This window comes from Hemitrygon akajei, chromosome 4 (genome assembly GCF_048418815.1).
Source record: "Hemitrygon akajei chromosome 4, sHemAka1.3, whole genome shotgun sequence".
Classification (NCBI taxonomy): domain Eukaryota; kingdom Metazoa; phylum Chordata; class Chondrichthyes; order Myliobatiformes; family Dasyatidae; genus Hemitrygon; species Hemitrygon akajei.
The window spans coordinates 8319444-8344794 of record NC_133127.1 but is presented as its reverse complement, the minus strand read 5'-3'; the positions used below and the strand labels follow the sequence as shown (position 1 = coordinate 8344794).

General features: G+C 39.3%; 1 protein-coding gene across 1 annotated transcript in view; it reads right to left on the bottom strand.

Moving 5' to 3' along the window:
- Nucleotides 1-25351, bottom strand: part of LOC140725868 (catenin alpha-2-like) — a 212821-nt gene that overhangs the window by 52256 nt on the left and 135214 nt on the right. The window contains exons 3-6 of the mRNA XM_073041813.1: nt 18959-19154; nt 5659-5825; nt 3251-3370; nt 93-359 (exon numbers count right to left, since the gene is read on the bottom strand). Of these exons, the coding sequence (XP_072897914.1) occupies nt 93-359; nt 3251-3370; nt 5659-5825; nt 18959-19154 (750 nt within the window). The remainder of the gene's footprint in view (nt 1-92; nt 360-3250; nt 3371-5658; nt 5826-18958; nt 19155-25351) is intronic.

The window sequence follows — 25351 nt, the reverse complement described above, 5'->3', positions numbered from 1 at the left end:
CAGTGAGGATGAAAATCTGCCCCCAGTGTTTTCAAATAGCAACTGGCCAACTGTGCCACAAAAATGAAGCAGATAATGTCATGGGTACTCACATCAAATTCATTCAAAGCTGCAGCAAGTTCCCCAATCCCAACCTGCCCATGTTTGTCATCAGCCATTGAAGTAGACTGGGCTGCATTTGAAATTCCAGCAATAGCCTCTTGTACTTGTTTGAAGACATAATCTCGGTTGGCTCTGGTGGCAGCTACATCAGGATGTCGGAGGAATGCCTGGGAAGCGGTGTACAACATTGTAGCATTCTTCTTCAAAGCACCTCGAGCAGCTGCCATTTCATCCCTGCAGTGGAGATCTTTCAACTCCTGCAATCGGAAACATGCAAGACAAAGAAAGACCAGAATATCATTGGGAAATCTCACCAAACTGTTAAGCTTCCTCTCATTGAACCTAAATTGATGAGGTCTGAACTTCTACTTGTAAGTCCAACAGATACACTTTGAATTACAATGAACCCACTGTTCCAAACAACTTTAACCATTCAAAATTAACTATGAAATACATTATTACATTTTAAACACAATAAATAAATATATTTATACATTAGGAAGTGTTTATTTACATTCTTTTAAATTAACTCCATCAATTCAAATATCTTCATTTACCAAAAATATAGTTGTTGAATCCATACAAAATTGAAACTATAGCAGGTACATTAGAGAGATTACTCAGTTAAAATTCTGAGAAATGACACAATGGTTGTACTCTGCCAGAGGACTTCAGAGAAGTCCAACATTGCAAGACAAAGAGCTGCCATTACATTTATGGTGTCCTGAACTTCTGGGACTGCTTCTTTGGGAAGATCACGACTCTATCCATTATCTCTGTAGCTACTTCTTTAAAAATTTAAGATGCAGCCCACTGATGCAAAGTACATGTCAGCAGGTTGTCATGTTAGCATGTTTTCCCTAATGATTATGACTGCTTTGTATTCATCTGTCCATCTTGCCCCCAATTTTCTATTGTTGAGGTGGTTTAGTGTCTACAGGAACAGATATAAAAATATTTGCACTAAGTTTTCACTACTTCTGTATTTCCCACTTTTAGTTTCTCACCTTCACCTCTAAAGAAATGACATTCACTTTAACTGTTCATTTCATGTATACCTGTACAAACTATTTTCATAGCTTTAGATAGTTTACTCTCTCAATCTAATTTCCTGCTATTATCTTTTTACACTTTTTTTATATAAACTTCCCAATCTTCTGAAAAAACATGACGTGTCTTTCTGACGTGCAGTGTTAAAGATCTGACTTTTTAGCAAATTTATAAAGGATGGCTTGTAAAGACTTTTGTTCAATGGGTACTGTGATTCCCATAGACAATAGGCTGAACACCTTCAGAAAAATTCCAAATACAAACACATCCTTCCCTCCACACACGCACATGCATACGCACACAGATGAAGCAATAGCAGCACTTTGTTGTAAAGTTGTCTGTAGAGAAACACAGAACAGTACTGTACTGTACAGGCCCATCCGCCCATGATGTTATGCCAAACATTTATCTTGCTCCAAGGTGAATCTAACACTTCTTTCCCACAGTCTCTCCATTTAGAAACAGGCCATTCAGCCCAATAAACATATACCTGCATTTGGCCAAATCTGAGTTGGATATATAGAACAATCTTTTTTCCAGTTCTAGTCAGGCTTTTAGTTTCAAATCTCCTTCTATTACATTAACTGTATTCTTGCTTTTTCAAAGTTTGAAGTAAATTAGTAACGTACATATATGTCACCATATACAACCCTTTCATTTTTTGTGGGCATACTCAATAAAGCTATAGAATCATGACCATAACAGAATTAACGAAAAATTGCCCATCTTGAACATTCAACTGGAGTGCAGAAGACAACAAACTGTGCAAATATAAAAAGTAAGAAATGATAACAATAAATAAATAAGCAATAAATATTGAGAACATGACATGAACAGTTCTTGAGAGTCCATTGGGTTTGGAAAATTTCAATGATGGAATGAGTGAAGTTGAATGAAGTTATCTCCCTTTGGCTCAAGAGCCTGATGGTTGAGGGTTAGAAACTGTTCCTGAAATGTTCCATGTACACGTAAAGAACTTGAAAGCTTCATTACCTTTCCTACCAATTTCCACCTTGCACTTAGTTCTGCATGATCCCTTCTTTCCTTATCTTTTCTGATATTTCTACCTCCATCTCAAGCACAAGTTTCTATCACTGTCCATTAGAAGCCCACCAACTCCATCAGCTATTTTAACTACACCGCACTGCACCATGTTTCCATTCCATCAGCCCATTTCTTCATCTTTCCACAACAGTACTTTTAAGATATACTACATGTTTCATTAACTTATGGCTTCTCCTCCATCATTGTTAACAGAGCACTAAATCACGTTTTGCCCACATTACCCATCTGCTCTCACTTACCCTCTTCACAGTCAGAACAAAAGTAGGGTTTCCTTGTCACACCTTGCAAATTGCCAGTCTCCACACTGAGTAAATCATCATGCAATATTCATAATACCTCCTCATAATTATATTCATCAGGATGTGTAAGTTTCTCATAAATCCCCTCTCTAGTGTTCTCAAATGACCTAATTTTTCTGGCAAGAATTCTTTTTTTCTTGTATTTCTGCCTCAATCAATATAAGGTAAGGGACTCGTACACTCTTCTAAGTGCCTTAAGATTTTAGTAATTATTTTCATTGAATAATACTGTGATTATATATGAATGATCACAACAGACAGTATCAGTATCGCATGACAGTATTAGACCATTGCTTGAAGGTGAAAATCTGTCCTGTTATTGAAAAATGAAGTGGTCTCCAATATGAGAAAGTCACAAATAACTAAAAGAAAATTGAGAAATTGCTTTACTCAGAACAAGATTAGAATGTAGAATTCTCTACAAAAGCAAGAGCCTCATGCAGATGTTTCCAAGGAGAAGCCAGGTAAACAGAGTGGGGAGAAAGAGCACAAACCCATGGTGATACAGTTACATAAGAAGATGGGAGGGATGTTTAGTCAAATGGCCTCTTCCTGTCCTGTAATTTGTAAAAGCAGAACTAACATCGATTCGTCATTAACTCATTTGATGCATTAATGAAGTTTCTTTTTCAAGCTAATTAGTTTTGTCTAGCTTGATCAAAACTATTCAGATTTTACCATTTTGTGTCAAAGCTGCATAACTTACAAAGTGAGTATAAAGGTTTTTGTCTTACCTGCTGTCTTCTAGCAGCCACATAATTAAGCTTAACCATTTCTTTCCCAAATTCCTTGAAGCGGCTTGCCAGATCTTGCTCATTGGTTGCATTCTTAACAGCATCCAGAGATTCCTCCACCTATGGGGTTAGGAAGATACATTACAATTCATTTCCAAAATTGTATTACATTTTTAAAACTGCAGATTTTAACCAAAGAGTTATACCTCAATATTTCAACACAAGTTAATCAAACTTCATGGAGACCAAAATGGAATTTATGATTTTTCTGTATAAATACACTCTTCAATGAGAAGACAGAACATAGAAAGCAACACATACAAAACTCTGGTGGAACGCAGAAGGCCAGGCAGCATCTATAGGAAGAAATGCAGTCGATGCTTCTGGCTGAGACCCCAAGTCCTGATGAAGGGTCTCAGCCCGAAGCGTCGACGGTACTTCTTCCTACAGATGCTGCCTGGCCTGCTGTGTTCCACCAGCATTGTGTGTGTGTTGCTTGAGTTTCCAGCATCTGCATATTTTCTCATGTTCGCAGAACATAGAAAACCTACAGCACAATACAGGCCCTTCAGCCCACAATGCTGTGTCGAACTAATGTACTTTAGAAATTACTTAGGGTTACCTGTAGCCCTCACTTTTCTAAGCTCCACGTACCTATCCAAGAGTCTCTTAAAAGACCATAATATATCCACCTCCACTACTGCTGCCGGCAGTCATTCCATGCACTCACCACTCTCTGCGAAGAAAACTTAACCCCTGACCTCTCCTCTGTACCTACTTCCAAGCACATTAAAACTGTGCCCTCTTGTGCTAGCCATTTCAGCCCTGGGAAAAAGCCTCTGACTATCCACATAATCAATGCCTCTTATCATCTTATACACCTCTATCAGGTCACCTCTCGTCCTGTCACTCAAGGAGAAAAAGCCAAGTTCACGTAACCTATTCACATAGGGAATGCTCCCCAATCCAGCCAACATCCTTTGTAAATCTTCTCTGCATCCTTTCTCTATAGTTTCCACATCCTTCCTATAGTGAGGTGACCAGAATTGAGCACAGTACTCCAAGTGGGGTCTGACCAGGTTCCTATGTAGCTGTAACATTACCTCTTGGCTCTTGAACTCAATCCCACAGTTGATGAAGGCCAATACATCGTATGCCTTCTTAACCACACAGTGAACCTGCACAGCAGCTTTGAGTGTCCTATGGACTCAGACCCCAAGATCCCTCTGATCCTCCACACTACCAAGAGTCTTACCATTAATACTGTATTCTGCATCATATTTGACCTACCAAAATTAACCACCTCCATCTCCGGGTTGAAGTCCATCTACCACTTCTCAGCCAGATTTGCATCCTATTGATGTCCCACTGTAACCTCTCATAGCCCTCCACACTATCCACAACACACCCAACCTTTGTATTATCAGCAAATTTACTAACCTATCTCTCCACTTCCTCATCACGAAGAGAAGGGGTGCCAGAACAGATCCTTGAGGCACACCACTGGTCACCAACTTCCATGCAGAATATGACCCATCTAAAACCACTCTTTGGCTTCTGAGGGCAAGCTGATTGTGGATCCACAAAGCAAGGTCCCCTTGGATCCCATGCCTCCTTATTTTCTCAATAACCCTTGCATGAGGTACCTTATCAAATGCCTTGCTTAAATCCATAGACACTACATCTACTGCTCTACCTTCATCAATGTGTTTAGTCACATCCTCAAAAAATTCAATCAGGCTCATAAGGCACGACCTGCCTTTGACAAAGCCATGCTGATTATTCCTAATCAGATTACGCCTCTCCAAATGTTCATAACTCCTGCCTCTCAGGATCTTCTCCATCAATTTACCAACCACTGAAGTAAGACTCACTGGTCTGTAATTTCCTCGGCTATCTGTACTCCCTTTCTTGAATAAGGAAACAACATCTGCAACCCTCAATTCCTCCAGAATTTATCCTGTCCTCATTGATGATACAAAGATCATTGCCAGAGGCTCAGCAATCTCCTCCCTTGCCTCCGACAGTAGCCAAGGGTATATCTCGTCCAGTCCTGGTGATTTATCCAACTTGATGCTTTCCAAAAACTCCAGTACACCCTCTTTATTAATGCCTATATGCTTAAGCTTTACAGTCCACTGTAAGTCATCCCTACAATCGCCAAGATCCTAATCAGATTCATAATTAGATACCTAATCAGATTACGCCTCTCCAAATGTTCATAAATCCTGCCTCTCAGGATCTTCTCCATCAACTTACCAACAACTGAAGTAAGAAATTAATTGGAAAAGAAAACCAAAGTAATTGTTTTCACCTTATCAACCATTAATTTCAATAATATATCTATATGTTAATTTTCTAAAATCTGATCAGCTGATCTCTAAATTGAATAGTAAGTAATATCTTACAATTTTCAAATGAGTTAAAAGCCTCATGACATCTGCCATGTCAGCCAGGATGAGCAGACGGGTTACCCCAGATAGCAAAGCACGAGCTGCCCGAACCATGGTTCCACGCTTAACAGAAGAACAAGGATCTTCTGCAAACTCCGCTGATGCAATTCTCATTGATTCTCCTGTTGAGAAAAAGTAGAAATGTAATAGTAACAAATGAAATGCTTTCTTGGAGCAATACTTTAATTCAAGTTTGCACACATCATGAAAACTTACCTTCTTCTCAGTTTTACAATTGGGCCAGAATTTAGAGTAAAGCTAATGGTGCATTCAATATTTTTTCCACAAATCATGCAACAAATTCATATGAGAATAGAATTATGATTAAAGTATGACATTCCAACAATAATTTCAAGTCCACTTCACTCATTAACTTATCATTAAATACCTGGATTGGCTTGAGTATATATCTAAATATTCTGCAGAAACTCAGAGTTTGCATTTTAAAGTTTAATTTTTGCTCATTTAATGTTAAAAATACTGTGAAATAAAATCAGAATAAAAGGCAAAGGTAACAGATTTAGGCAATCTTGGTTTTCAAGGGATATTCAGGCCTTAGTTAAGAAAAAAGGAGGAGCATATCAAGTATTGCTAGGAAGGAACACATGGGGTACTTATCAAGTATAAGAAATGTAAAAGAAAGAAATCATTAGAGCTAAAACACATCATGAGGTTCCCTAGCAGACAAGGTCAAGGAGAATCGTAAGGGACATGGAAGCACACAATAAAATTGCTCGTAGTCAGCAGGGTTTCTTTAAGGGAAGATATTGCCTGTCAAATCCATTGGAATTCTTTAAAGAAACAGCAAGCAGGATAGACAAAGAAGAATCAGTAGTTGTTGCGTAGTTGGATTTTCAGAATCAGAATCAGGTTTACTATCACCAGTATGTGACGTGAAATTTGTTAACTTAGCAACAGAAGTTCAATGCAATACATAATATAGAAGAAAAAATATAATAATAATAAATAAGTAAATTAATGACAGTATACGTATATTGAATTGATTAAAAATCATGCAAAAAACAGAAATACTCTATATTTTTAAAAGTGAGCTAGTGTCCAAGGGTTCAATGTCCGTTTAGGAATCGGATGGCAGAGGGGAAGAAGATGTTCCTGAATCGCTGAATGTGTGCCTTCAGGTTTCGGTACCTCCTGCCTGATGGTAAGTGAGAAAAGGGCATGCCCTGGGTGCTGGAGGTCCTTAATAACCTTCTCCAGGAGAAGGTTCAGGAGCATGAAATCTCATACAGCTTCTTTCCAACTGTGATAAGACTGCTGAACAGATCCTGACCCAGATCTGCCGTACCTTCCAAATATCTGGACCTGACTTGCACTACCTTACTTTCCCTTTTCTATTTTTCTAATTATGATTTATAATTTAAATTTTTATTATATTTACTTTGATTTGTATTTCAGGGAGCACAAAGTGCAGAAACAAATATCACTGTGATGATTGTATGCTCTAGTATCAATTGTTTGGTGACAATAAAGTATAACAATGATAATAATAATAATGGCTCTGCCTTTCTGAGACACCGCTCCTTGAAGATGTCCTGGGTACTTTGTAGGTTAGTACCCAAGATGGAGCTGACTAGATTACAACCCTCTGCAGCTTCTTTCGATTCTGTGCAGTAGCCAGCTCCACCCCCCCCCCCCCATACCAGACAGTGGTGCAGTTTGGCAGAATGCTTTCCACAGCACAACTATAGAAGTTTTTGAGTGTATTTGTTGACATACCAAACCTCTTCAAACTCCTAATAAAATATAGCTGTAGTCTTGTCTCCTTTGTAACTGCATCGATATGTTGGGACCAGATTAGATCCTCAGAGATCTTGACACCAAAGAACTTAAAACTGTTCACTCTCTCCACTTCTGATCCCTCTATGAGGATTAGAATGTGTTCCTTCATCTTACCCTTGCAGAAGTCTACAATCAGCTTTTTCGTCTTACTGACATTGAGTGCCAGATTATTGCTGCGACACCACTCCACTAGTTAGCATGTCTTGCACCTGTACGCCCTCTCGTCACTAACTGAGATTCTACCAGCAATGGTTGTATCGTCAGCAAATTTATAGATGGTATTTGAGCTATGCCTAGCCACACAGTCATGGGTAGATGAAGCGTAGAGCAGTGGGCTAAGCACACACCCCTGAGGTGTGCCAGATGAACTCAATGCCTTCTATGCCCACTTTGAAAGGGAGAATACAGGCAGTCCCTGGGTTACGAACGAGATCTGTTCCTAAGTCTGTCTTTAAGTTGAATTTGTAGGTAAGTCAGAAAAGGTACATACAGTTCTTATTTAACGTCAGTTAGTCAAATGTTTGTCTTAGTATATAGTATATATTTCACCTTTCTATACCTTAATGATACAGCGAAGTGTCCTCGGATTTAGAGAGCGACACACAAGCAAAGGCTCGAGCTTGAAATCCCCGGATGCGTTACCCCCAAACAATAACATTAGCCTATCCTTTGATGCCTTATGCCCCGGTGCACTTTTTTCCTCTTTCGAAATGTAATTCTTTTCAGGCATTTTTTTCCAAAATAAGCCAGTCTCATCTACATTAAATATTTGGTCTGGCAAATAACCTCCCTCCTCAATAACTTTTTTCAACATTTCAGGAAAATCACTTTCAGCATTTACATCAGCACTCGCTGCTTCACCTTGCATTTTAATATTATGTAAACTTGCCCTCAGATTGAACCAACCCCTACTCACAACAGATTCTTCATTACAATCACCTTCACTTACTGCACGTGCAGTTTTTAAATCATTGAAAAGGCTTTGAGCCTTTTCTTGCACTAAAGTAAGGCTAATAGGCATATTACACCAATTTTGATCGCCTAACCAAATTATCAATAGCCTTTCCATTTCAATAATTAAACCACTGCATTGCTTAGTAATAATTATAGCTTTCATCAGTGCAGGGCCTTTCACATGCTCCATTATTCTCATTTTATCCTTTAAAATTGTTCTGAACGTTGATCGACTGTAGCCTAATGCTTTTCCAATGACCGATGGCATTTCACCTCTTTCCAATCGCTTTATTATTTCCACTTTATTTTCAATCATGATCGTTCTCCTTTTCTTTGATGCATCACCAGCACTGAAATTTTTAATATAATAGGCTTTATGGCAGTCCACTCGTAAGTACAAATTGTCCATAAGTCAGATGTTCTTAACCCAGGGACTTACTGTACAACTACAGCTGTGAAGATCCCTGCTGCACCTGATGACTCTGTGATCTCTGACTCAGAGGTCGATGTGAGGCTGTCTTTAAAGAGAGTGAACCCTTGCAAGGCAGAAGGTCCTGATGGAGTACCTGGTAAGGCTCTGAAAACCAGTGCCAATCAACTAGCAGGAGTATTCAAGGACATTTTCAACCTCTCACTGTTATGAGCGAAAGTTTCCACATGCTTCAAATAGGCAACAATTATACTAGTGCCCAAGAAGAATAATGAGCTGCCTTAATGACTATTGCCTGGTAGCACTCACATCTACAGTGATGAAATGCTTTGAGAGGTTGGTCATGACTAGAATGAACTCCTGCCTCAGCAAGGAACTGGACCCATTGCAATTTGCCTATCACAACAATAGGTCACTGACAGATGCAATCTCAATAGCTCTCTATGCGGCTTTAGACCACCTGGACAACACAAACGCCTGTGTCAGGATGCTGCTTATCAACTATAGCTCAGCATTTAATGCCATCATTCCCACAATCCTGATTGAAAAGTTGCAGAACCTGGGCCTCTGTACCTCCCTCTGCAATTGGATCCTTGACTTCCTAACCAGAAGACCACAATCTGTGCGGATTGGTGATAACATCTCCACCTCGCTGATAATCAACACTGGTGCACCTTAAGCGTGTGTGTTTAGCCCACTGCTCTATTCCCTACATAACCATGACCGTGTGGCTAGGCACAGCTCAAATACCATCTATAACTTTGCTGATGATACAACCTTTGTTGGTAGAATCTCAGGTGGTGATGAGCGGGCATATAAGAGTGAGATATGCCAACTAGTGGAGTGGTGTCGCAGCAACAACCTGGCACTCAACGTCAGTAAGACGAAAGAACTGATTGCAGACTTCAGGAATGATAAGACAAAGGAACACATACCAATCCTCACAGAGTGATCAAAGAGAGTGAGCAGTTTCAAGTTCCTGGGTGTCAAGATCTCTGAGGTTCTAACCTGGTCCCAACATAGGGATACAGTTACAAAGAAGGCAATAGTTAATAACACATTGGAGTGATTGATAAGTTTGTGGCCTAAGGTAGAAGATGAGTTATTAACTTCAAACTTTCTGCATAATCACTCAAAGAGTTGACCTGCATGTGCACATAACGAGAGCTGTATAACTCATCTCCTTCTACTGTAGGCCACAAACTTATCAATCACCCATGCTGTGGACACTTTCTGGAGGTCCAAGATCCGCATGCTCCATGACCACTGGACTAAGTGTATAAATGTGGGAGAGGACTATGTTGAAAAATAAATGTGTTAGGTTTTCTAAAATTGACTCCTTCTACCTTAGGCCACGAACTTATCAATCACCCCTTGTACTTTATTAGGAGTTTGAAGAGATTTAATATGTCAACAACTACACTCAAAAACTTCCATAGATGTACTGTGGCAAGCATTCTGACAGGCTGTATCACTGTCTGGTACGGAGGGGGGGGGGGGGGGGGGGGGCTACTGCACAGGATCGAAAGAAGCTGCCAAGGGTGTAAATTTAGTCAGCTCCATCTTGGATACTAGCCTACAAAGTACCCAGGACATCTTCAAAAAGTGGTGTCTCAGAAAGGCAGAGCCGTTATCCAGCACCCAGAGCATGCCTTCTTCTCACTGTTACCATCAGGTAGGAGGTATAGAAGCCTAAAGGCACACACTCAGCGATTCAAGAACAGCTTCTTCCCCTTTGCCATTCCATTCCTAAATGAACATTGAACCCTTGGACACTACCTCACTTTTTAAAATATAAAGTATTTCTGTTTTTTGCACGATTCTTAACCTATTCAATATATGTATACTGTAATTGATTTACTTGTGTTGGCATGTGGCCAAGTGGTTAAGGTGTTCATCTGGTTATCTGAAGGTCGCTAGTTCAAGCCTTGGCTGAGGCTTGCGTGTGTGTCCTTGAGCAAGGCACTTAACCACACATCACTCTGCAACGACACCAGTGCCAAGCTATATAGGTCCTAATGCACTTCCCTTGGACAACACTGGTGGCATGGAGAGGGGAGACTTGCAGCTTGGGCAACTGCTGGTCTTCCATAAAAAAAAATCCTTGCCCAGGCTTGCCCTGGAAACTTTCCAAGGTGAAAATCCATGGTCTATCGAGACTAATGGAGGCCTACACTACACAATTGATTTACTTATTTATTTTTTTTTCTTCTATATTATGTATTGCATTGAACTGCTGCTGCTAACTTAACAAATTTCATGTCACATGCCGGTGATAATAAACCTGATTCTGATGCTGACTTCCTCAAACCTACCTTCTTCTCCACCTATCTTCATATTGTATACAAACTTTGCAACAAAGCCAACAACCCCATCAACAAAATAATTGGCATATAACCTAAAATTAATCGGTCCCAATACAGACCCTTGTGGAACACTACTAGTTACCAGCAGCCAAATGGAAAAGGCTCCCTTTATACCCACTCTTTGCCTCCTGCCAATCAGCTACTGTTTTATCCATGTTAGAATCTTTTCTGTAATACCATGGGCTCATAGCTTGTTAAGCAGCCTCACATGTGGCACCTTGTCAAAAGCCTTCTGAAAAGCCAAGTACACATCCCTTGTCTATACTGTTTTTTATTTATCCTTAGAATTCCAACAGGCAAGATTTTCCCTGAAGGAAACTATGCTGACTACAACCTATTTTATCATGTACTTCCAAGTACCCCGAAACCTCATCCTTAACAATCAACTCCAATATCTTCCCAACCACTGAGGTCAGGCTAACTGATCTATAATTTCCCTTTTGCTGCCTTCCTCCTTTCTTAAAGTGAAGTGACATTTACAATTTTCCAGTCTTCCAGAACCATTCCAGAAACTTGCGATTCTTGCAAGATCATCACTAATGCCTCCACAATCTCTTCTGTCACCTCTTTCAAAAACCTGGGGTGTACACCATCTGGTCCACGTGACTTATTTACCTTCAGACCTTGCCATTTCCGAAGAACTTCCTCTCTAGTAATGGTGACTTCACACACTTCATGGCCCCGACACCTGGAATTTCCACCATACTGCTCGTTCTTCCACAGTGAACACTGATGCAAAATACTTGTTCAGTTCATCCACCATTTCCTTGTCCCCACTACTACCCCTCCAGTATCACCCTTCAGTGGTCCGATATCCACTCTTGCATCTTTTTTTTACATTTCTGTATCTGAAGAAACTTCTGGTATCCTATTTAATATTATTGTTTGGCTTACTTGCCTATTCTGTCTTTACCTTCTTAATTACTTTTTTTAGTTGCTTTCTGTTGGTTTTTAAAAGCTTCCCAATTCCTCCAACTTCCCACTAATTTTTGCACTATCATATGCTCTCTGTTTGGCTTTTATGCTGGCTTAGACCTCTTGTTAGCCATGGTTGTGTCATCTTTCCTTTAGAATACTTCTTCCTCTTTGTGTTGTATATATCCTGTGTCTTCCAAATTGCTTCCAGAAATTCCAACCATTGCTGCTCTGCCGTCATGCTGGCCAGTGTTCCTTTCCAATCAATTCTGGCCAACTCCTCTCTCATGTCTCTGTAATTCCCTTTACGCCTTTGTAATAACGATACATCTGACTTTAGCTTCACTTTCTCAGATTTCAGGGTAATTTCAATCATATTCTGATCACTTTCCCCTTAAGGTCTCTTATCAATTCTGGTTCATTGCAATCCAGAATCCAGAATAGCTGATTCCCTAGTAGGCTCAAGCAAAAGCGGCTCTTAAAAGTCACTTGGCAGGCACTCTAGAAATCCTCCCTCCTAAGAATCCAGGACCAACCAGAGTTTCCCAATCTACCTGTATATTAAAGTCTCCCATGAATATTGCAATATTGCCCTTTTGGCATGCATTTTCTATCTTCCATTTTAATTTGTGGACCACATCCTTACTGCTGTTTGGGGGTTTGTATACAACTCCCATCAGGACCTTTCTACCCTTGCAATTCCTTAGCTCTATCTACAAAGATTCAACACCTTCTAACTCTATGTTACCTCTTTCTAATGATCTGTCAATAAAAAATGAGACACCAGTGTAGACAGATGTGGCTCCTTCTCTTTTTTCTTCTTTGACGTTTTGAGGTTTGAAGTAGGAGTGTATTTTGCTCTGCAAACCTTCCTTTTTGAGGTAACAGCTGATAATAGGATGGAAGAGCAGATTTTGCAGAATGGTTTAGTTTTCTGTTGTGCTTGACATTATAATCAGTGTTTTCAAGCCAACATAGTTGCTTCTCAATTACTTGCAAGGTGGAAGACAAAAGAAGAGGCAAGCTCTTGAGGCATCGTTTCATGAACATCAACCATGTGACCTTAAAAAGCTACTGTAGTCTTAGAAAACAGCTGTTGCAGAGCTTTGATAGAAAGCTTTCATCTATGGAAAAACAGAAATCAAGAGGGTATGAGATAGTCTGTCAGGTGGGTTGAAGGAAACTCCCAAGAGGTTTGATAGTAATATAAAGAGTAAATAGCTCTATTAACATTAAAGGGGTACCTAGGGAGAGAAGTGCTCCCCTTAGATATCAGCAGAGCCATCTGCGTCTCAAGCCACAGGAGATATGTGGGATTTTTAACAAACACTTTATGGTGTTTAATGTAAAGAAAATAATAGTTGTTTAAGAGATAGGAAACAAGTGGAAATGTTTTGGAGAATATTCATATTATGAAGAAGGAGGTACTTGCAGCCTTACAGTGCATTAGGTAGAGGTGGCACTAGTGAATATGTGCAACAGCTTTCTCGTAGTCAAGAAGTCTAGAAATCTGACTAGAAACATCTTTTCTGAGATAAATTGTGTTAAATTGTCACTGCAAACAGTGAAGGGGCGAGCGATGGTGAGGCAAGTTCAGGGGATGAGCCAAAATGATGTGTTGCAGAATCATTGCAGATGGAGCTCCCAGGCCTGTACAACTGGCCCAGGTACAAGGTTGAATTGCTCTGGGCACCGAAAGGAGAAGTCGGGGCCCAGGCAGAGGAGATTCGGTGCACCTACAACTGATCCAGGTGGAATGTTAAATCGCTCTGTGTGCCAAGCTGATTCGAAGAACTAAAGAGTGTCTTTATGCTGGGCGGTGATATCTGAGCCTGGAGCAAGTTGCTGGGCGGAGTGGTCTAGGCCCGGAGCCTGGGTCCTAGAACAAGGTATGATACACTGTTCAGACAATTTAAATGCTGACCCAGATTGGAGGTGAGATCCAATTTTGCTTGCTCTCCGTGACGTTCACTCCTCTCTCCAGGGCGCTAGAGTCTTTTGCTGTTCCACTATTTGGTCAATTTAATTCCCAGTCCAGATAGACTGAAAAGACAGAGTGTCAGGGTCATGGGCAAGAGCCAATTTCATTCATTCTCCACGATGGTCAGTCCTCCCTTCCTATGGCGCTGAGGCTACGAAGACTGCTCTGGCTTTGTGCTCTGTGCCCACTAAAGTGATGAACTGATAAGCAAAGCTTTGGACTTACTCCAGGCTTCTCCGGTTTTCGGATCTAAGGATTCAATTTTTGGTTCGGATTACTGTTGTTGCTGCTGTTGCCTTCAATTGTTTGCACAACTTGTGTTTTCTTTTCTTTCTGCTTGTATCAGCTGTTGATCTTATATTTTTACTTTTGTTTTTTTCTTCAATTGGGTTCTTTCGGGCTTCTTGCTCTGAGACTACCTGTGAGCAAATAAATCTTAAGATTGTATAATTTATATACCCTTTGATGATAAACATACTTTGAACATCCAGGGTCCAACTTTGTGGGAGGCTAGAAAAGTAAGTTGCTTCTTTGTTATCCATTAATGAAGTTCCTGGAGACTGAGAGCTGACTAATGTAGCTCCATTGTTTAAAGGGGGTAGCAAGGACCAGCAATGGAACTACAGGCTAGGTTGCATGATATCACTAGCGGGGAATTTACTGGAGTGAATCTGATGGGCAGGATCCAATAGTATTTGGATAGACAGAGTCTGAAGAGCAGGAGTCAGCATGGCTTTGTGCATGAGAAGTTATGTTGGGTAATTTTTTTAGCATTTTTTGAAGAGCTAACCAGAAAGACAGATGAGGACGGGGCACAGGCTTTTGTCTATTTGGACTTCAGCAAGGCTTTTGACAAGGTCCTATAAGGTAAGCTGATCTGGAAGTTAAGTCCCATGGAAATTAGTTGGATAAATTCAAAAACAGGTTTAAAGGTAGAAAACAAAGAATGGTAGTTGAAAGCTGTTTCGTAGAATGGAAGACGACAACCAATGGTTTGCCACAGGGGTCGATGCAGGGACCCTTGTAATTTGTTATTTATATAAATAATTTGGATGTGGATACAGAATGCTGTATCAGTAAAGTTTCAGATGACATGAAATTATGAGGTGCTGTTCATCATGAAGGTTATTATAGATTACAGGGAGATATTGATCAGTTAGGAAAATGGCCAAGGAATGGCAAACTGGTTTCAATACATTTAAGTGTGAAGTGACGCATCTTAGAAGTCAAACAGTGTCTGACTTATACTATGAATGATAGGTCAACAATGCAATGTATTGGAACAGATAGATCTAGGAGTACAAGTTGAAGGGTAGACAGACTAGTGAAAAATGTGGTTTATGTGCTAGCCTTCATAGTCATGGCATTGAGTATGAGAGTTGTGACATTCTGTTGCAATTGTATATATTCATTGGTGAGGCCAGACTAGGAGTACTGTGTACAATTTTGGTCACTCTGTTATAGGAAAGACGTGGTTACATTGGAAAGAGTGCTGAAAAGATCTATAAGTATGTTGTCAGGACTAGAGGGCCTAACTTACAGGGAGAGATTGGCCAGGCTGGGTCTTTATTCCTTGGATCATAGGAGAATGAGGAATGACCTAAATAGAAATGTTTAAAATTATGAGAGGCATAGTTAAGGTGGAGGGTAACAGTCTTTCCACCAGGGTAAGGGAGTCCAAAACTAGGGGTCATAGGTTTGGGGCAACCTTTTTCCACACAGAGAGTGGCAAGTATATGAAATGAGCTATCAGAGAAAGTGTTTGAGGCAGATATCATTAAAAAGAGTAGTTGTACAGGTACATGAAGGGATGGAGATTAGAGGGACATGGGTTGAATGCAAGAAATTGGGACTAGCTGTGTGGGTACTATATTCAGCATGGACAAGCTGGGCCCAAAGGCCTGTATCCTGTTATAAATTTCTCTGACTCTGACTCTAGCAACTGTTCCCACATCCTTGTCTTCCATCTTCTCAAATCCAAATTGCTTAGCCAAGGCCACATTCTGTGATATAATTTGTGAAGCTCCTTCGCAGGTTCAAAGGCTCTGAAATAAAACCTAAGATCTGTAAGAAGTTTATGCCATACTCCATGCAAGTAATTATTTGTGGCATTACACAGGCATTTAAAATAATGTCTAAAGCACGCTTGATGTTTAAGCTTTTCCAAAGATCTGTAGCAATGGGTTTGTTCTTGCTTACCATCACATTTTTGAATTTGTGCATCCAATATTAGGCCTTGAATACTGTGAATACTCCTTGATCAGGCAGTTGTAGGATGGAGGTAGTGTTAGAAGGCAAAAATTGATTTTTTTATATGTTCCAACAGCTCTGAAATTGCAGGTGAAGATTGTGTGCATTGTCTATAATACAAACATTAAAGTCAATATTCTTCTTCTCACAATAGCTTTTGAAAACACGCTCAAAATTTTAAAAACTGGAGCAGGAAAGAAACTGTCCTGTTATATTGCTCGATTGGAAACAGACACCTTGACTTGACTTGATCAAACCTTTCAAGGAGGATTGGCTAAGTAATACACAATCATGGGCATAAACTTCAAGCCTCCACCAGCTTTTACTCCTAAAATCAATCCGTCCTTTGCTGCAATGAAACTATATAGAGGTCCTAGAGTACAACCTTTTCCAATATATATATATTAGCCTGTTTAATTGAATTTAAATATTTGATCCAGAGTGTAACACTCCTCCTTAATTATAATCAAAGGGATTTCTTTTTGCCTACACTCATGCACTCGCAGCTTCTTCAGATAATTTTACACTCTGCAGGCCATTAATTCTTAAATTCTACAGACCTGCCACTACTGAAATTGAAAGGCTTCACATCGCCATCAAGGTTTACAAATTTTCTTTTCAACTATTTTTAGATGGTCAAGTAACACACACAAAATTCTAGAGGAACTCAACAGGCCAGTGTTGAAAAAAAGTACACTATCGACATTTCAGTCAGAGACCCTTCATCAGACTGCCAATTCTCTCTTTTTGTCAAAAATTTTGTCCCAGAATACTTTCTAGTTTGTCCCTTAATCCACACTCAGCAGACTCTTAGTCTCCTCTATCCCCTTCGACCTTGACCATATAATTTTGCCTACACTTATATTTATTCCAAAAATGCAACATCCTTTTGTCTTTCAAGCATTATCTCTTATAATATGAATTGTACATTCCTTAAGCCAATAGCTAGAATAATAACATATCCTTTTGTTGGTTTTAGCATGAAGTGTTTTTACCTCTGGATTTTGCTCAGAAGTAATAGTTTTTCTTCTTATCACCATCAGCACAATTACCAGACCTCTTCTTACAGATATTCTTAACACCTTTGATACCCATTGCACAAGTTTGAAATGAGATGGTATAAAAAAGCACAAAATCTAAATAAATTGGCAGCACAGTTTACAAAGCAGATGATGGTTGCTATGCTGTGTGCAGAACAATTTTATTCCTATACACGTGGTGCTAGTTCGTGATTGTGTTATAACCAATTCAGTCCATGTAATGCTAATAGTACTTCGTAATTTATCAAATGTGTTATGGAAACAGAACACAGAACTACTTGCACTCATTTAATGCATAAAACAGTGTGAATAACTACGAAGTTCAAAGTAAATTTAGTATCAAAGTACACATATAAGATATACTTACTCCTCTAAAAGTCATTTTCTTAAGGGCATTCACAATAAATACAAAGAAACACAAAAAGATCAATGAAAAACTACAAAGACAGACAAATAACCAATGTGCAAAAGACAACAAATTGTGCAAATACAGACAGAAAAATAATAATATAGATAAGTAATAAATAATATTGAGAACATGAGTTGTAGAGTCCTTGAAAGTGAGTTCATAGGTTTCTGCTGGATTGAGTGAAAATATCTACTCTGGTTCAGGAGCAGTAATTTCCTAAATCTGGTGGTGTGAGACATAAGGCTCATGTACCTCCTTCCTGATGGCAGCAGTAAGAAGAGAGCCTGGCCCAGATGGCAGAGGACTTTGATAATGGATGCTGCTTTCCTGTGACAACACTTCTTGTTGATGTGCTCAGTGATGGGGAGGGCATTACCTTTGATGGACTTTTGTAGGCTTTTCCACTCAAGGGCAGTGGTGTCTTCATGCCATGTTGCGATGCAACTAGTCAGTATACTCTCCACCATGCGTCTACAGGTGTTTTCAAAGTTTTAGATGACATACCGAATCTTCACAAACTTCTATGCTGAGGTGCTGTCGTGCCTTTTGTAATGGCACTTGGGTGAAATTATATCCCAAGGAATTTAAAGTTACTGACTCTATCCAGCTCTGATCCCCTGATGAGATTGACTTATGGACCTCCATTTTCTGCCTCCTGCAGTCAATAATCAGCTCCTTCATTTTGCCAACATTGAATGAGAGGTTGTTGTTGTGTCACCATATGGACAGATTTTCAATCTCCCTCCTATATGCTGATTCAATACCATTTTTGATTTTGCCAACAACAGTGGTGACATCAGCAAACTTAAATATGGTATTGGAGGTGTACTTAGCCTCCAATAAGTATAAAGTGAGTAGAGCAGGGGGATAAGTACACAGGCTTGTGGTGTATCTAACAGTTGAGGTACAATTAACTTTCCCTATATATCTCCATGAAAACGAACCACATTGACAAGTATCAATTATGTCCTGCAGATGTTAATTTGCAAAAATGGAAATCAAAACTTTTTCTTCTTTAAAATATGAAGCAAAGTCAACAGCATGAAATCCAATGCATTTTGTATGCCTATACAGTATTTGTGTATGCGTGTTAAATCAAAGAATACAAACCTTGTTTTCGTACATCTTCAACAGCCACCAGCAGTTCTTCCTTCAGATCCTGACTCTCTTTTGCAATCTGGTCACCCTTTTCTAGAAAGTTCTGAGTTGCCTGCTCCACAGAAGCAGCTAATACATGTGCTTTCTTAGAGCGACCTTTCTTTTTACTTGATGGGCCTTTGCTACTTGTATTCACAAGTGTAGTTACCTGAAGAGTGATAATAAAAAAAACAAATTAATTTCCCAACAATTTATTTCTTCATCACAAACTGCACTTTCAGTGAGGCTTTGCATTTCAACCTCTTCTTTCTGTCCGTGATAGTTGCAAAAAGTCCATCACTAATGACATTTATATTTCCTTTGTTTACATGTAAATATGAAACAAACTGCTTAACATTTATAAAAAACAATCAAATGGTTCATTTTACTTTTCCTGTAGCACCAATCTGAATCATCTTCAATTGATGTGATTGAAATCAGCTTCTCATTGTGAGGCAAAGGGACATTTAGGACTTCCTATTAAAATTAAAACAAGAAGCAAGTGCTTCTGCTAGCTACCCTCTGCTCTCCATCATAAAATCTACCAAAAGAGATCTGCATAGCTGAAACTTTTCTGTGATCCTTCCATGCATATAACCTAATAGGGTCATTCTCATTTGATTGAATCTAGTCAATACTAATCTAGCAATTTCACCAACTGTATATTAGAGTAGAACTCTGATCATTTGAAAAGTAAAAAAAAACAAATGAATGAAAAACTTATATGGTGTATTTTATGGCTTCAAGTCATTCCAGAGAGGCGTGTAGTCACTTTAAGGCAGAAATAAATACAATTTTCTGGATTTTTGGGTACAATGTAGTAAAATGCATAAACTTAGTTTATGAACTCATATATGGGACAATAAGCATTTATTTCACAATAATATTAAGTACATAATTTATTACTACCAGTGGCCACACTAATGTGGTCAGAGAAAATAAATGCATATGGAAAGATGTTGAGATTGCATTAATTAACTTATAAGCTCAAATGATGGCTTTTAGCAGAGTCTTAAAAGCAGTAGATTGTAACCTAGTAACTCAGACAAGTAGGGACACATTCCTTTGGGAAGATTAAATAATCGCAAAACATCAGCTAAGATGAAAGGAAATCCAAGTGTAGTATATCTGGACGAATAGGACAGTTATGTCAATTAAACTTCATGACTACAGAGGTCTTGGAAAAAATAACACCATTTTAAAATAGCACATCTAAACCACTTGAATAAGCACAGAGAGGAGGAAGGATAAAGACTTCATTGACAAAAGTTCAATTATCATACCTGTTCATTCCACATTGGTTCTTTAATGGGCTGACAATAAATGGGCAGTGACAAAAAGAAAATACAGATAGTCCCTGGGTTACCAAAGGGTTCTACCAAAGTGTCTATGAGCTAATTTTTCAGCAAGTCAGAAATCTTTATTTTCTATAGTAACTCATATATTGTTGCATATACATTTATTGTAATTGTTCCATTTCATTGAATAATCACCCTAATACTAACCATAATTAAAGTAATGGAATATGTACTACATCCAGTTATTAATGAATAATGTAAAACGTTTCATTATTATTACTGGCTTTAAATTTTTTAACGTATGTGGAAGAAACTGTATTAAGTTGGAGTTGCATAAATGAGGTCTTTCATGACCCAAGGAGATTCTGTATATATCAATCCTCAAAATAAGCTATTTTACTTGCACAGGAAGAGAGAAAAGTAACAGAGAACACTACAAAAGAATAGGCGCTTCAATCTACGATGTTGTGCTGACTCAAAGATCAATTCAAGCCTTCTGTCCTATACAGCATTCCATTTTTCTACGAGGAAACATGTACCTATTTAAGAATTTCTTATATGTCCCTAAGTTATCTGTCTCTACCACCACCTTGGCAGGATGTTCCATGTACTCACCATTCCCTGTGTAAAAATACCTACTTCTGATATCTGCCCTATACATTCCACCAATCACCTAAAAACTATGCCCCCTTGTATTAGCTCTTGGAATAACTCTTTTCTCACGGATGCTGCCTGACCTGCTGAGTTCTTCTGGCGTTGTGTTCGTTGACAGGCAAACTGGATGGGTGCCAGCTGATGTTCGACTCTATTTCTCCAATTAAAACAATGAGAGAGATTGAAACATTGAGGCAAATGTAGAAGTTAGGAGATCATTTGGGTGTCCCAGCTCTCTGCAGTCTCCAAGAGGAGTCTGCAAGACAGAGGCTACGTGCACAAACCTCGTAGTGAGCAGGCTGCAGGACTGCGCACACTGGTATTTGATTCTATTTCGCCAATTAAGATTTCACTGTGTGCCGATTAAAGCAACAAGGGAGATTAAAACATCAAGGCAAATGCATAAAAGACTGCCTGCCTTTTGATCATTCTGCTACCGGAGAAGGAGAGCCCATCACTATGTCCAGAGAATGTTACGTGGTTCTGCATTTTGGATATCGATTTGGACTATAGACTTTTTTTTCAGTCTGACAGTTCTTCATATGTTGCATTTTTCATCCATCTTTCTTGTTTTTTTTGTGCGGGAAGAAGGATTGTGGGGTTGATATGACTGTTCTGACTTTGTCGGTTATGTGCATGGGAGGAGCGACTTCGGGGTTAAGGCCATAAGACCTCAAGACATATAGTAAGAGAATTAGGCCAAACTGCCCATCGAGTCTGCACCAACATTCCATCATGGTTGATGTCTAATCCCTCTCAACCCCAATTTCAAGTCTTCTTCCCATAAACTTTGGCACCCTCACTAATCAAGAACCTATCAATCTCTACTTTAAATATACCCCATGACTTTACAACCACAGTCATCTGTGGCAATGAATTCCACGCATTCACCATCCTCTGGCTAAAGAAATTCCTCCTTAACTCTGTTCTAAATGGATGTCCCTCTATTCTGAAGCTGTGTCCACTAGTCCTAGACTCATTTACTTTAGCAAACATCCCCCCACATCCACTCTATCTAAGCCTTTCAATATTTGATCAATTTTAGTTAGAACCCGCAACGCCCCCCCCCCCCCCCCGGTTGCCGCTTCTGCTCCATTTTTGTGCAGGGAAGGAGGATTTGGGGGTTAGTGGTCATGCTGCCTTTCTTTTCTTTCTAGGTTTTATAGCTACATGGAAAAGAAGAACTTCAGAGTTGTATACTTTGATAATAAATGAAATTTAAACTCTATGATATGGCTTGGGCTTGAGCTGGGTCTGGCAGTGCAGTCGTGAGTCGGTAGCAGACTGAGCATACAACCCTGACCCAGTGCTCAGCATGTTAGATGCTGAGATATTGCTGTCAACTCAGAGTGACTGAGGTCTTTCCATCAAGAAGTCTAAGATCCAGTCACAGAGTAGGTATTCAAGTCTCAAGAGTTACAGGAAGAGATTGACCAGGCTGTTTTTCTTCCTCTGAACACAGAATAATGAAGGGCGTCAAATTCAAGTTCATAGTCATTCAACCATACACATGTATAACACCAAACAAGACAACATTCCTGCAGACAAAGGTGCACAACACAGTACATATAACTCACACACAATACATAAAGTAATATAACAACAAATTAAAAAAAGGAACTATACATTCCAGCAGTCCCAATAAATATCTCGGATGCACAGATGTGAGACCTTGATGATACTCTTAGCAGTCTTTGCAATCCTTTGCAGGGTCTTGCAGTCAGATGTCTTGCAATTCCCATATCAAATGGTGATGCAGCTGGTTGGGGGTGGAAGAAGGAGAAAGTCTTGCTTGCCTCAATCTCCTTAGGAAGTGGAGACACTTCTGTTCTTTCTAGATGAAAGAGGTGGCATTGAGGAAACACAAGTGATCATCTACTCCCAGAAGCCTGGTGATCCTAACTCTCTTCACAAAAGTTGTGCAGTGAGCAATGGTCAGCCTCCACCTTCCTAAAGTCCACAATCATCTCTTTAGTCTTGTCGACATTAAGACAATTTGTCGTGCTCACACCATTCTACAAGCTGCTCTATATCCTCTCTGTATACCATCTCATCATCATTGTTGATGAGGCCAACCACTGTTGTGTCATCAGCCAACTTGGTGATTGTTTGAGGTGGATCTAGCAGTATGTTATGCATCAGCAGCGGGCTGAGCATTTAGCCCTTGGACATCATTTTGACTTACCAATACCCTCTTTTTGTCTGTCTATGCCAAATGTCAAAATTCATTTCTGTGTAATAACTCATAATGGTCACTAACAAAATAAAGTTAAATTTCTAAGTCTTACTGAAATCTACCACACAACTCCAACTTCATGTAACTTCAGCTGCAGAATAAGACAAGTCTTTCACCCCTTCAACAAAACTGAACTGTTCTCAAAGTAGTACTGAAGAATGGTCTCGGCCTGAAACGGCAACCATCTATTCACTTCCATAGATGCTGCCTGACCTGCTGAATTCCTTCAGCATTTTGTGTGCTGCTTTGGATTTCCAGCATCTAAAAGACTTTCTTGTGCTTCCAAAGGAAGATTCTCTTCAGAGTCAGTCCTACAGCAAAGATGCCCTTCAGCTGATCATCAGTTACCTATGAAAACCATTTCTACTTGCTGGAACTTGGTCAGTAGCCTTCTATGCCTAGGCAATTAAAGTGCTCACACTGATACTTACTTCCACCATCACCATCCATGTAGATAGTGAAAATATTCTAAACCTCTGGCCTTTATTCTAAACCTATATTGTCTAGCTTTTTATAGCTGTTATGGAGAAGTTTTCTACTCTCTAGCCTCTTTATGCCTTCTATAATTTTGTATACTTCAGTGATATCCCACCTCTGTCACCTTTGCTCCAAGAATACATCAGCCTATTCATTCTCTCCTCATAGAAAAAAGGAACAGTAAAATACATGTCATAAATTCTCACACTCTCTTCTTCTGGTGCCACAGTACAGCTTTCTGACCTTCACTGGCCAGCCCCATGCTATTACAGTAATTCCTTTTCAGCTTGCAGCTGTTGTATTTCTGTCAATCTGACATTTTCATTTCCCATAAAAACAAAGACAAACTACCATGGCAATTCCAGCACTTTCAAACATAATTACTGGGGTAAGAAGGGAACATTGCAATATTGTTAATTCAGTGATTGCTATAAAGTAATTTCAAACAATTAATAGAACTGATGGATTAAACACAATTGAGAAACATCATCCTAATCAATTTTAAAGGAAATGCGAAGTATGTTGCTGTCACCTTTATTTCCAGAGATTGACTACATCAAATTCACTGCAATTTCTGATTCAGAATTTATTTCTGTAGGGCTATTGTATAATTAAATATTTGTGAATTAATCAGTTTAAATGGTTTTAGAATATCAATATTTTGATTGGTTTTATTGAAAAGGTTTTGCCATTAAATCTGCAAAGCTGAAGAGATATTATTTTTCTTTTATGATCATTAATCATGCTAGAGAATTACAGTAATACTAGGCTCCACCACTGGGGACTGCAGCTATCTCTGTAACCTAAAACAAGACCAAAGACCATAAGAAATAGAATCAGGAACAAGCCAATCAGTCCCTTGAGCTTTCAATCCCATTCATCAAGCTCATGGATTATCATCTACTGTCACTATCCCCATATTTTTTGGTCCTGATAAATATCCAGAAATTGTTGAATCTATACATCGAATGAAATTAATGAACTTTTTTTTTTACAAAACAGCCATGTTAAGATAAATGTAGGTCACTTGCAGACAGGAGTTGGAGGAATATATAATGTGAGAAAAGGAAATGGTGAAGGAATAAACAAGAGATTCTGCAGATGCAGCAAATCCAGAGCAATACACACAAAATGCTGCAGGAAATCAGCAGGTCAGACAGCATCTATGGAAATGAATAAACAGTTACCATTTCAGGACAAGACCCTTCATCAGGACTGTAAAGGAAAGGGGTAAATGCCAGAATTAGAAGGTGAGGGAAGGCAGGTGCACAAGCTATAAGATGATAGGTGAAGTCAAGTGCGTGGAAGAGGGGGGAATGCAGTCAGATGTGGGGAGGTGATCAATGGAAAGGAAAAGGGCAGGAAAGGAAGGAATCTGATAGAATCAGAATCAGGTTTATTATCACCGGCAGGTGTCGTGAACTTTAACTCAGCAGCAATAGTTCAATGCAACAGATGATAAAAGAAAAGAAAACATCAATGAATAGATTACAATAAGTATATATATTTATATTGAATAGATTAAGAATAGTGCAAAACAGAAATATATATTAAAAATTAATAATGGATGTTGCCTTTCTGAGGCACAACTCCTTGAAGATCTCTTGGGTAATACAGAGGCTGATACTAGAATGGGGCTGACTAATTTTACCACTTTCTGCAGCTTCCTTTGGTCCTGTGCAGGAGGCTCTCCCACCCGTA